Source organism: Gorilla gorilla, chromosome 11, assembly GCF_029281585.2.
Source record: "Gorilla gorilla gorilla isolate KB3781 chromosome 11, NHGRI_mGorGor1-v2.1_pri, whole genome shotgun sequence".
Lineage (NCBI taxonomy): Eukaryota > Metazoa > Chordata > Mammalia > Primates > Hominidae > Gorilla > Gorilla gorilla.
The window spans coordinates 110,732,483-110,746,331 of record NC_073235.2 but is presented as its reverse complement, the minus strand read 5'-3'; the positions used below and the strand labels follow the sequence as shown (position 1 = coordinate 110,746,331).

The window sequence follows — 13,849 nt, the reverse complement described above, 5'->3', positions numbered from 1 at the left end:
AAACACAATAGCAGTCTTCGCCTATAACACAATTGTGTCCAGAGCACAAATTCCCAGGATTGAAGAGAACCTTAAAATATTATCCGATTCTTGAGTGTGAGCTTTGGTGTTATAGGGAAATCAGAATAAACTGAATAAAGGGAGAAAGAAGGATGAAGTCCAAGGAGGAAAGGGTACAAACAGAGAAAAAAATTGTTTAAGATATCAATTATATTCAATATTCTTTTATTTCTCTTTATAAAGTAAGAGAACTGTAAGGTTTGTTTTTTTGTTTTTGTTTTTGTTTTTGTTTTTGAGACGGAGTCTTGCTCTGCCGCCCAAGCTGGAGTGCAGTGGCGCAATCTCTGCTCACTGCAAGCTCCGCCTCCCGGGTTCACGCCATTCTCCTGCCTCAGCCTCCCGAGTAGCTGGGACTACAGGCACCAACCACCACGCCCAGCTAATTTTATTTTGTATTTTTAGTAGAGACTGGGTTTCACTGTGTTAGCCAGGATTGTCTTGATCTCTTGATCTTGTGATCCGCTCACTTCAGCCCCCCAAAGTGCTGGGATTACAAGCGTGAGCCACCACGCCTGGCCAGAATTTTTTTTTCTTTATTTTGAGATAGAGAGGACAACAGGTAGGGAGTGCAGTGGTGCAATCTCAGCTCACCACAACCTCCGTCTCCTGGGTTCAAGAGATTCTCCTGCCTCAGCCTCCCCAGTAGCTTGAATAACAGGCATACGCCGCCACGCCCAGCTAATTTTTGTATTTTTAGTTAGAGATAAGGTTTCACCATGTTGACCAGGCTGGTCTCGAACTCATGACCTCAAGTGACCCACCTGCCTCGGCCTCCCAAAGTGCTGGGATTACAGATGTGAGCCACTGTGCCTGGCTGACTATAAGAAATTTAAAGTAAACTTTGTTTCAGACACTCTAACTCCTTTATAATCCATGGAATTCATCCTGTCTTGGGAGGCAATTCAGATGGTACCAAATATTGGCAAACATTTACACTTCTTCAGTCCTTTGTGATAATGAGGAGTTGAATGTCACAAGAATAGCAGAGGGAGAAATATGAACTAACTTTTGAGCATACTTCTAGGAATCTATCTAAGAAACAAATCCTAAACATGAAAAAAAGTGTTATGCACAAACTACTCACTCAATATTTATTATAATAAAACTGTAGCAGAACTAGCCACAGACAAAACCCCTCAGACACCAAGTTAAAGAAGGATGGGCTTTATTCAGCCAGGAGCTTCAGCAAGACTCACGTCTCCAAAAACCGAGCTCCCCGAGTGAGCAATTCCTGTCCTATTTAAGGGCTTAAAACTCTAAGGGGGTCTGCTTGAGAGGGTCGTGATCGATTGAGCAAGCAGGTGGTACATGACTGGGGGCTGCATGAACCGGTAGTCAGAATGGAACAGAACAGGACAGGGATTTTCACAGTGTTTTTCCATCCAATGTCTGGAATCTATAGATAACAGAACCGGTTAGGTCAGGGGTTGATCTTTAACCAGGCCCAGGGTGTGGCACTGGGCTGTCTGCCTGTGGATTTCATTTCTGCCTTTTAGTTTTTACTTATTTTTTCTTTGGGGGCAGAAATTGGGCTTAGGACAATATGAGGGGTGGTCTCGTCCCTTATTCCCCCGCTTTGAGAACCTCACTCATTAGTGGCAGTGTCACTTTTATTTTCATTACCCGAGTCTTCTTGCAAGACAGATCGATAGTGATTCATATAGTACACTTGTGCTGAAGCATTTTGGGGAACTAAGGTAGTGATGAAGCTTTTTATCATTTGAAGAAGTACAGGTAACAAACAAGGGAGCAGTAAGCACGTTCCTATTACTATCACAACTCCTATTATAAGAGTTTTAAATTCTCCTAGTGCTGGGAACCATTTTTCAAACATGGCCCCAGGATCAAATCCATGCCACACTTGCACAGGCACATGTGCCAGTTTTGTCATATCTCTATGTCTTCAACCACCTTCCCTTGATCATCTGTGTGTAGACAGCAATTAGTAAGGTAAATTTCCCACAGACCCCTCCTTTAGCTGCTAGCAAGTAGTCGAGAGCCAATCTATTTTGATAGACAGCATTTCTCATCCGAGTTTCTTGCCAGGCCACAATAGTCAAGGCTCTGTCAGTCTTATTAATGATTATTTCTAACACAGCTTGTAACCGTATGATTCAATTGAGCATGTAAATGGGGGTCTGGTATCCCCACGAGCCGTCTTGTGCCCAAGTAGCAGTTATGTTCAGCTGGGCTCTCTGATACCAGGAGCAAGGTGGCGGGGTTTAGGGTGTTGCAAACTTCAATGGTTATGCGGGGATTTTCACATAGGAAGCTTTGGTACTTGGTTAATCTAGCATTTGCTAGCCAATGATGTCCTTTGGTATTCATCAAAGTTACCACAGCATGGAGGGGCCTTTATATTCAGGTTTTGCCCAAGAGTTAGTTTATCTGCTTCTTGTGCTAACAGGGCCGTTGCTGCCAGGGCCCTTAGACATGGGGGCCAGCCTTTGGAAACCCCGTCCAGTTGTTCTGAGAGATAGGCCACTGACCTTGGCCAGGGCCCCACAGTCTGGGTTAAAACTCCAACTGCCATTTTTTCTCTTTCTGTCACATAGACTGTAAAGGGTTTTGCCAGTTCAGGTAGCCCCAGGGCTGGGGCCAACATGAGTTTTTTCTTTTAACTCATGAAAAGCTCATTGCTGTTGGTTGTAATAGCTGTAGTTTATCCAATCTACGTTTTCATTAACTGTCACCCACCAAAATATTGACTCAAATCCTGCAGCTATTTGATTTTAAGCTTTAAATTGATCTGGTATTCCCTGTGGGACTTCAATTGCTTCTAAATAGACGTGAGAGTCGAAAGACCCATAAGGGGCTTCTCTCGCTTTATGATGTCTTATTTTTCCTCCCTCTGGTTGACAAAATCCCAGGGCGAAAGGCATAGCCGATTGGACTGAAGTACAAGTGCCACTCCAGTTATTCGGCCACAATACCACCACACATCCGCTCGGGGATGAACGAGGGCTGACTGATTGATAAGCTCTTGAAAATTCTTAAGCTCACTGCATCCCTTCAGGTCTCCAAGGAACTCTAAGTTTCCTCCCTGTTGTGAGAGTCATGAAGTGAACTTAGTGTTGGGAGACGGAAGCTGGATGGCCCTTGGGGGCTGACCCGCAGGGTGCCGGAGTTTGGGATATAGCAGAGAGAGCTTGGCACTACTCCAGGCTGTAGAATCCTGGAAAAGAGCTACCATGCAGTCCACGCCTGGGTGACTGGAGTACCACCTTAGTGGAAAGCGGACAATCTGGGCCTCTGACCTGCCGTGTGCACAAGCATAACAATTGCTTTTGTTTAATGTGCTGATGGAATATTTGATCCATTCCAACCAGGCATTTGCATCTTGGTATCCTGTCTTAATTGACAAAGTTTGTTTTAAGTCTTTAACTTTTATGATCCTCTAGTAAAATGAACATATGATTTTAGGAAATTACAAAAACCGGTTGGGGCAGTCCATCCTTGCTCTTTAGTGGTCCACAGAATGTTGGACAAACTACGGCATAAAAGCTCTACATTGAGGGGCAAGACTCCTGGTTGACACTGGAGTCTTTATCAAAATTTCCCCAGATTAAATGGTCCTAATTTACTAATGCCCAGTCTGAGGATAGTCAGGAGGGACAGAGGTACTTTTCTGAAGTAGAGAGCTGTCTTTGACTTGGCAAGTCCCCACAGGGTATAACAAGGAAAGCATTAAATGCAATAGTTTGAGGTGAAATTGACTTGGTTATGTTAATAACTAGATGGTCAGTAATAGAGCGAGAAAAGAAGAAAGAGAAATAGAATAGATGAAAAAGTTAAATTTTTCTTAGCTTAGTTTGGTAGGGTTTTCCCCTGGGACTATGGCCCACGACTCTGGAGAGGGTGGCGCTTTCTTGACTCGGTTGTGATGAGTCCATCCTTTTTTAGCTGTACGAACAGCAGTCTCGGTGGTTAGCAGCACAAGGTAGGGTCCTTCGTAGGCTGGTTCGAGTTTCCTTTTTTTTCACCCTTTGATGAGAATGTGATCTTCAGGCTGGTGCTGGTTTACCAGAAATTCTAGGGGTGGTACATGTGCTAAAAGACTTTTAGTTTTGAGGGAAACTCTATTCATTAAACAATAACTCCCCAATCCTACCTCCCCCAATCCCTGGTAACCACCATTCCACTTCCTGTCTTTACGAAACTGACTATTCTAGGTACCTCAAATAAACGGAATCATACAATATTTGTTCCTCTGTGTCTGATTTATTTCCCTTCACATGTTTTCAAGGTTCTTCCATATGTGCCATGTGTCAGCATTCCTTATTAGGAATAGGGAATAAGGAACTTCCAACTTTGTTTTTTGCAAGACTAATTTGTTGATTTGGGTCCCTTGAGATTCCAGATAAATTTTAGGATAGATTTTTCTCTTTCTGCATAAGGAAATCATTGAGATTTGATAGGGATTGCACTAAATCTGCAGATTGCTTTGAGTAGTACTGATGTATTAACAATATTGTCTTCCAATCCATTAACATAGGATGTGTTTCCACTTATTTATGTCTTCTTTAATTTCTTTCAATATTTTGTAATTTTCAGAGTATAATATACTTGTGTTTTTTTTTAACTTGACATATGGTAAGCATTTTCCATACCCTTAAATAAATTCTTTGACAACATGATTTTTGGTAGCTGCATAGCATCTCATCAAACAAGTGTTCCATGCTTTATTTAAACAATGCCCTATTCTGGACATTTTATTTGTATCTAATTTTCTATATTATAAACACCATTCTGATAAAATATCACTGTTCATAATCTTAGTATGCATCTTTAATTTTTTCCATTGGACAAATTCCTAGAGATGGAAATATTAGATCACAGGTGTGAGAATTAGGAGTTTTTAAATATACATCAACAGTGCTACTTTTTATACAAAACTATGGCTTAAAATCTTTTCTCCTTTCTACTGCTTTATAGTTTCTACATTTTCCACAAAAGTTATAATTTTTAAAAGAGAAATATGTAAATGAGGCTTATTAAACTTATGTGGATCACATAAAATTTGTCCAGAGAAAGCTATTTTTTAGTATTAGACTTAGGTAGCAAGAATCCAAACTAAGGAGTGAGACTGGGTGCACCAAAGTTATTCTAAATCAGTGGTTCTTAGTGGGGATGGGGAGTGGATTTGCTTTCCAGGGAACCTTTGGCAATGTCTGCAGACAGTTCTGCTTGTCACGACGGGACAATAATGCTACCGGTACCCAGCTGGTAGAGGCCAGGATGCTGCTCAATGTCCTGCAATGCACAGGACAGCCTCCCCACCCAGCAGATAATTTTTTTGGCCCCAAATGTCAAAAGAGTGCTGCGGTTGAGAAACCCTGCTCTAAAGAGAGTGGAACACTAGGAGGGACCGGGTCCCGGCAAAAGGAAGGAAGACCCCAGTCCCTGGAGTCAGAGCCTTAACTAGAGAGCCACGAGGGTTTTGCCCCAGGGTGAAGAAGGCAGAATCTTTGCAAGATTGTAGGATCTTCAATGTGTTATATTTGCATGTTAACTTGCATTTGTCAGCAGCTAGAACCAACTGAGCTTAGCCTTTAGTTAGCAAAGTTGTTAAATAGAAAGTTACCAGTGTAATAACCGCCAAAGTGTCGCTTCATGAATCCCACAGTTGAGAGTTTCATTCCCTGTGCTGAGGCAGGCACGGTGCTGAAGCTGAAGACTTCCCTGCTTCCACCCAGGCTCCAGGGATCAGAGCTGAGGCCAGGTGCCTAAACAGGGCTTCCTCAGGCCCAACCCCTGGCATCCAACCTCTTGCATTAGTTATCTGATACCCTGCTTATCAGCAGGTAGGATCATAGAGAGGTTCTCTTAAAGGAGAATCACATCCTACTGTAAACACCCCGAGGAGAAGGCAAGTTCATCCTCACGTTTCACATTTCACACCAATCTAAACAATACAGCCTCATGCTGTAGTCTATTTCGACCTTAGACTTGGTCGCTATTCTGCTTTGTTGCTCAAACTGAACTTTTAAAAGGTAAATAAAACATTTAATTACAATTACTAACTCTTAAGCACTTGCTCAGTTCCAATTTCCCAAATAGGCTTTATGTAAAGGCCCAAATGGCACTAAGTGACAGTTTTAACCAGATCATCAATTCGAAAGCTTTAGACAGTCTAAAAGAAAACATACAATAAACCTCCCACCCCCACCCCTACAGTCATTATATGGAACAGAGAGAGAGAGAAAAAAATGCCCTTGCTCCCCTCCGGGGGCCCCTTTTGTGCGGTTCTTGCCAACACAGCAGCCCTCCTGCTATACAGCCCCGCCGCGCCGCCGCCCCACCCGTTCAGCCCCGCCGTGCGCCCAGCCAGCCATGGGGAAGGTGAGCCCAGCCCGCGCCCCCGGTAGCTCCCTGCATGGCGGGGGCCGGAGACTGGGGCAGGGGCAGACCTGTGAGACCTCGCCTTGCCTCGCCTTGCCTTGCAGATCACCCTCTACGAGGACCGGGGCTTCCAGGGCCGCCACTACGAATGCAGCAGCGACCACCCCAACCTGCAGCCCTACTTGAGCCGCTGCAACTCGGTGCGCGTGCACAGCGGCTGCTGGATGCTCTATGAGGCCCAACTACTCGGGCCTCCAGTAGTTCCTGCGCCGCGGCGACCCGACCACCAGCAGTGGATGGTCCTCAGCGACTCGGTCCGCCCCTGCCGCCTCATCCCCCACGTGAGTGCAGTCCCGCCGGGTCCCTTCCGTGCCCTCGAGTCGCATCAGTGATCCACGTGGATGATTCACACGACAGGCGATGGGATGGGATGGCAGGCTTCTTTCTTCTGGCTCTAACTATATTCTCTTTTCCTTTATTAACATGCGTAAGGTTTCCTCCCACTGAAAAAGTATGTGATGCAGTGCTTTTAACTGGACATTTTATTTTATTTTGCTAAAGTCAAATTCACCTCTACTGGGAATAAGTTGTGTGTGGCATTAGCTCAGAGCATCTATGCCACAGGTGATGAAAGAACAACAGATTAATTCCTTGCTCTCAGGTGGCCATAGGCTAGGTGGCTATTTCTTTTACGTCATCTGTAAACAGGGCTGATGAGAGTAGTTCCTTTATAGGGTTCCAATGAGGGTAAAAGGAGGGCACCTGGCACAGGCCAATCCCCACCCCCGAGTATTAACTATTATTATGAACATCAAGGGCCTCTCAAGTCCTGCCTTCTGATTAAGCAAACCAGTAACCAACAATGAGATTCCAATAGCTCCTGCAGGGCCCACTGTTATCTAAATGAAGCCCCAGCAGCCTGGAATTTCACAGTTAGGGATTCCCTAAATTGACTGTGACAGAGTCCCGGGAAAATGAACCACTTTTGTGAAGTCTGAAATCCCCTCACAGGGTTTAATAGCTTGATAAGGACCCAGTCTGGCATTGGAGCCCAAAAACTTAGATTTCTAATTTCAAGTACCAACTCTTCTAATTAGAGACTGTAAGATCCACTTCACTAGCAGTCACTCAAACCTCAAAAAGAATTGCTCATGAGAATCTTCCCTAAAGAAGATACATACATATATATATATGTATATATGTGTGTGTGTATATATATATATATAGAGAGAGAGAGAGAGAGAGAGAAAGTGTCAAAGTCAGATTTGAGAAGGAAATGACATTACTGATCAGCTCTTAACCGAGACAGAAAAAATGTCATTAGAAGGCTCAGAAGGGGATCTAGAACCTGAGCTCCAAGCAAAAAAGATTTTTTTTTCTTTTCTTTTCTTTTTTTTTTTTTTTTTTTGAGATGGAGTCTCGCTCTGTCGTCCAGGTTGGAGTACAGTGGCGTGATCTCGGCTGACTGCAACCTCCACCTCCCGAGTTCAGGCAATTCTCCTTTCTCAGCCTCCAGAGTAGCTGACATTACAGGCACACGCCACCACACCTGGCTAATTTTTGTATTTTTAGTAGAGATGAGGTTTCACAATATTGGTCAGGCTAGGGAGGGGGGAGGGATAGCTTTAGGAGATATACCTAATGCTAAATGACGAGTTAATGGGTGCAGCACACCAGCATGGCACATGTATACCTATGTAACTAACCTGCACATTGTGCACATGTACCCTAAAACTTAAAGTATAATAATAAAATAAAAATAAAAATAAAAAATATTGGTCAGGCTGGTCTCGAACTCCTGACCTCAGGTGATCCACCCACCTCGGCCTCCCAAAGTGCTGGGATTACAGGCATGAGCCATTGTGCCTGGCCCCTAAAGAATATTTTAATGTGGAGGAAGAAAAACGTTGAGACAATGGGAAGGAACAAACAAATGAAGGAAGAACAAGTGCTCAAAACAAGAGACATGGCCAGGCGTGGTGGCTTACACCTGTAATCCCAGCACTTTGGAAGGCCAAGGCGGGCAGATTACCTGAGGTCAGGAGTTCGAGACCAGCCTGGCCAACATGGTGAAACCTTGTCTCTACTAAAAATAATTAGCCAGGCGTGGTGGCAGGCGCCTGTAGTGCCAGCTACTCGGGAGGCTGAGGCAGGAGAATTGCCTGAACTTGGGAGGTGGAGGTTGCAGTGAGCCAAGATTGTGCCACTGCACTCTAGCCTGGGTGACAGAGTGAGACTCCGTCTCAAAAAAAAAAACAAAACAAACAAACAAACAAAACAAACTAAAAAACCCAAGAGACAGAGACAAGAATAGCTCAGGACAAACAGCCTAAGTTTCCATTTTTCTAAAGGTTTCACACTCTTGAACCTGTACAGGCCTCCTTAACGATCTTTTTTTAGGCCAGGCGTAGTGGCTCACGCTTGTAATCCCAGCACTTTGGGAGGCGGAGGCGGGTGGATCACGAGGTCAGGAGATTCAGACCATTCTAGCTAACACAGTGAAACCCCGTCTCTACTAAAAATACAAAAAATTAGCCGGGCGTGGTGGCGGGTGCCTATAGTCCCAGCTACTCGGGAGGCTCAGGCAGGAGAATGGCGTGAACCCGGGAGGCGGAGCTTGCCGTGAGCCGAGATTGCGCCACTGCACTCCAGCCTGGGCGACAGAGTGAGACTCCGTCTCGGGAAGATCTTTTTATAAGACAAGGTTTCTCTCTGTCACCCAGACTGGCTTGAGTGGTGTGATCATAGTTCACTGCAGCCTGAGCTCAAGTGATTTTCCCGCCTCAGCCTCCTGAGTAGCTGGGACCACAGGTGCACACCACTATGCCCAACTAAACTTTTTTTTTTTTTTTTTTTTTTTTGGTAGAGACACGGTCTCACTGTGTTGTCTATGCTGGTCTTGAACTCCTGGGCTCAAGCAATCCTTCCACCTTGGCCTTCCAAAGTGATGGGATTACAGGCATGAACCACCATGCCCAGCTGCTCCTTCATGATCTTGAACTTCCATTTTTCGGTATTACCTAAAACTGATTTGTAAGAGCACATGTTGGAGCTGAGAACTGAAACCTAGTTCTCTTTGTGACGGCTCTTGCTTTTCAGCATGTTTGAGTAGCAGGGCTTAAAGCAGAAAAGCACGGATGAAGGATTGCTTGGGCTGGACTTTCTTCCTGTATTGCCACCTGTCTGAGCCTCATTTGGGTAAAAGCAATTCAACCTCCTTTCCCTCTAGCTTCTCCTAATGCTACTGAGATTCAAAATAATATATTTTGCCAGGAATATATTTGCCTTTCTGTTTTAAAATCTTACTATTTGCCAGGCGCTGTGGCTCACGCCTGTAATCCCAGCACTTTGGGAGGCCAAGGCAGGCGGATCACGAGGTCAGGAGATCGAGACCATCCTGGCTAACACGGTGAAACCCCATCTCTACTAAAAAAACAAAAAATTAGCCGGGCGCGGTGGTGGGCGCCTGTAATCCCAGCTACTCGGGAGGCTGAGTCAGGAGAATGGCGTGAACCCGGGAGGCGGAGCTTGCAGTGAGCCGAGATCGCGCCACTGTACTCCAGCCTGAGCGACAGAGCGAGACTCCATCTCAAAAAAAAAAAAAAAAAAACAAAAAAACATAAAAACATTATTTTATGTGTCATCCAACAAGAGCCCAAACCGCCACAAATTTATGAAGGAGAGAACAAAACAAAACAAATACAAAAAATATTTAAAAGTAGTCCTGAGCAGGACAAGTGTGTCTATTCATGTAGATTATAACAGAAAACCCTAGGGAGCACCATTCATACCAAATGAATGAGGAGTGGTGTCCTCTTGAGTTTCACAGTGTACAACCTACCCAACTATACACAGCAGCCCTGGTGTTGGCAGTGTCCTTGTTTTAGCTTGGTCACTTTTGATATAGGAAATTTTTTTTTTTTTTTTGGAGACGGAGTCTCACTCTGTCCCCCAGGCTGGAGTGCAGTGGCGCGATCTTGGCTCACTGCAAGCTCTGCCTCCTGGGTTCACCCCATTCTCCTGCCTCAGCCTCCCAAGTAGCTGGGACTACAGGCGCCCACCACCACACCCGGCTAATTTTGTTTTTGTATTTTTAGTAGAGACAGGGTTTCACTGTGTTAGCCAGGATGGTCTCGATCTCCTGACCTCGTGATCCACCCGCCTCGGCCTCCCAAAGTGCTGGGATTACAGGTGTGAGCCACTGCTCCCGGCCTAGAAAAAAATTTTTTAGGTCCATCCCCCAGGAGGTCAGGTTTTCTGACGTTCCCTCATCCTGCTGTTTGCTGAACCCCCAGGCCAGCTCCCACAGGCTCAGGATCTATGAGCGAGAGGACTACAGGGGCCAGATGGTGGAGATCACTGAGGACTGCTCCTCTCTTCACGACCGCTTCCACCTCAGTGAGATCCACTCCTTCAATGTACTGGAGGGCTCCTGGGTCCTCTACGAGCTGCCCAACTACCAGGGGCGGCAGTACCTGCTGAGGCCGGGGGACTACAGGCGGTGCCAGGACTGGGGGGCCACGGATGCGAGAGTGGGCTCCCTAAGGAGAGCTGTGGAGCTCTACTGAAATATTTGTACTCTATCCCTTGCTTCATCTGGAAACTAATAAAATATTTCCTGTGTGTTCCATGCAGTAATGTATCCTCTGTTCCTTTCAGCCTCCTTGGAAGGGCTCAGCAAAAATCATGCTGGGAATCATGTGGATTTTCTTGCATGTATCAGTGGAAAGGGGGTGTGAGGCAGCAGTTAAGAGCACAGCCTCTGGGGCCAGAATGCTGGGCCCAATGCTACTTACTAGTTATAGTTGTGGGGCAAGTTACTTAGCATCTCTGACCATCAGTTTCCTAATATGTAAACATGGGGGTTAATAGTACTTTTCACCTCATGAGCATTAAATGTGGATTAAATGAGTTTATAGTTCTCTAACAACAGTGCCAAGTATGAAGTAACCGCTATGTAAGTATTTGTAACATAACTGTTTATTATTATTCAGTATTTGGACCTTATAAATTACTGTTTCTCAAAGTATCTATAATGGGTTAAACATCACCTGGGATACTTCTTAAAATGCGGATTCCTTGAGCCCACTGCCTCCCCCACAGTAATTTTTATGCAAATGAAATTTGAGAACCACAGTTCTTTTTTTTTTTTTTTTTTATGACAGGATTTCACTCTGTCACCCAGGTTGGAGTGCAGTGGTGTGATCACGGCTCACTGAAGCCTCAGCCACCCCAGGTTCAGGTGATCCTCCCACCTCAGTCTCCCAAGTAGCTGGGACTACGGGCACATGCCACTACACCCAGCTAATTTTTGTATTTTTTGTAGAGATAGGGTTTTTTGCCATGTTGCCCAGGCTGGTCTCGAACTCCTGGACTGAAACAATTCGCCCGCCTCAGCCTCCCAAAATGCCAGGATTACAGGTGTGGGCCACCACACCCGGCCTTGAGAACCACAGTTCTAAATCCACTTCCTTGTAGTACAGAATTACATCCAAAAAGATGAACACCTCTGTTTAGACGCTCCGCTCTGCACTGGGAAACAACCATGAATAGGCCAGTATCCTGGCCCCCAGGAGTCCACAGTCTAGGGCCGTGAGCAGAAGATCCAAAAGAATATTTGAAATCATGATCCCAGTAGCATAATAGATGGATGCATGTCCACAGGGCTGTGGGTGCATGGAGGAAGACGCTCAAGACATTTATCAGAGTATTGTGAGATGCTCCAAATGCAACCTCACCCATCGCTAGAAAGGACTTTGAATACTCCCAGTACCACACTCAGAACTGTGAGCAAACATCAAAGATACTGCTCCAAGATTCCCCGGGTAAAATTTCTAACATTTTCTAGGAAAAAGAAATTGAAACAGAGTCATCATACCGACATGACAGGTGTTATAACAGAGGGATTTGAACCCTAAACTGTGGTAGGATTTAGACTGCTTGGGTTTGAATAGCAACTGTACCTTGCATGAACCAGGCAAGAGTCTTAGGTTCAGTTCCTCCAGACACAGGTCATGAGCCAAGGCTTGGAAAGGAGGTGATTTACTGGGGAATGTGCTTCCAAGAAGAAAAGTGAAGGAGTAGGGAAGCAAGCCAGGGAAGGGGAAGAAGCCAGCTCAGGCTGATCCTTGGAGAGTCCTGGAGCATGGCTCACACTTCAACCTCTCCCTCCTTGAGGCCAACGATCTGGGTGCTTGTGTTCCCACACCAGTTCCTTCTGTCACTGGCAAGGGGGGAGAGGGACACAAACTCCCAGAGCCTTTCCACTCTCCCCCCAGTGAGGGGTAATGTGCAGAAGTTTCCAGAGAAAGCATTTGCAGCCAAGCCCACAGGTGTCTGAGCATGCAGAGCTGGAAAAGAGGACCCAGGGGGATCTGGGCAGGGCATACCTGGCAGTATAATAGGGATCATAAAGGGTCTACCTTATATAGTGTGGGGTTAAAATGATAAAATGACCATAAACACTTAACACACTGCCTGGCGCAGAGTAAGCGCTCACCAAGTGTCGACTATTACTGTTAGGTTCTATGGATTTAGAGGAAATGGTTATAAAGGTGGTGGAAATGTCGTGAACTAATCTTGTCCCACAGGGAAGAAAGCATGCCACAGAGGGGAAACACTGAATAATTCACCCTAACTGAAGTTTAGGGGCCCAGAGGGGAGAAGCAAGGGAGATGGTAGTCAGATGGTTAAAGCCAGATTTGAGAGGGAAATGACATTATTCATTGTTGATCAGATCTTAACTGAGACAGAAGAGATGTCATTAGAAGGCTCAGAGAAGGATCTAGAACCTGAGCTCCAAAGCAAAAACTATTTTTTTTTGAGACGGAGTCTTGCTCTGTCGGGCAGGCTGGAGTGCAGTGGCGCCATCTTGGCTCACTGCAGCCTCTGTCCCCTGGGTTCCAGCGATTCTCCTCCCTCAGCCTCTTAGGGAGCTGGGATTACAGGCGCACGCCACCGTGCCCTGCTAATTTGTATTTTTAGTAGAGACGCAGTTTCGCCATGTTGGCCAGGCTGGTCTCGAATTCCTGACCTCGTGATCTGCCCGCCTCAGCCTCCCAAAGTGCTGGGATTACAGGTGTGAATTACTGCGCCCAGCCAACAAAAACGATTTTTTAAAAAACACACACACACACAAACAGAAGGAAAACGATGGAACAAGCAAATCCATTTCACATCCATATCAGCAAAAACCAATACAGGAGAAATACTGGTACATACAAAACATGAACACAGCTGCTTTCTCCACAAGCAAAGCAACCACACTCTCGAACCTGTGAATTTGAAAAGCTTGTTATATAAGAAAGAACACGTGCCCAGGCGTGGTGGCTCACTCCTGTAATCCCAGCACTTTGGGAGGCTGAAGCAGGCGGATCACGAGGTCAGGAGATCGAGACCATCCTGGCTAACATGGTGAAACCCCGTCTCTACTAAAAATACAAAAAAT

At 45.5% G+C, this 13,849-nt stretch overlaps 1 protein-coding gene across 1 annotated transcript; it reads left to right on the top strand.

The window, feature by feature from the left end:
- The first annotated feature begins 5,190 nt into the window (after positions 1-5,190).
- Positions 5,191-11,030, top strand: LOC101147661 (gamma-crystallin F-like). Its single transcript, XM_031008851.3, has 4 exons — positions 5,191-5,286; positions 6,238-6,402; positions 6,507-6,743; positions 10,698-11,030. Exons 1-4 carry the CDS (start codon positions 5,191-5,193, stop codon positions 10,968-10,970), a joined length of 771 nt encoding a protein of 256 aa, XP_030864711.2. The 3' UTR covers positions 10,971-11,030.
- The last annotated feature ends 2,819 nt before the right edge of the window (positions 11,031-13,849 follow it).

Excerpts from the sequence above, each read along its gene's own strand:
- LOC101147661 (XM_031008851.3), top strand. The coding sequence starts at position 5,191 with ATGGGGAGTGGATTTGCTTTCCAGGGAACCTTTGGCAATGTCTGCAGA. Across the intron at positions 6,403-6,506 it reads CCCAGCCAGCCATGGGGAAG|ATCACCCTCTACGAGGACCG; the intron begins GTGAGCCCAGCC and ends CTTGCCTTGCAG. Across the intron at positions 6,744-10,697 it reads CCTGCCGCCTCATCCCCCAC|GCCAGCTCCCACAGGCTCAG; the intron begins GTGAGTGCAGTC and ends CTGAACCCCCAG.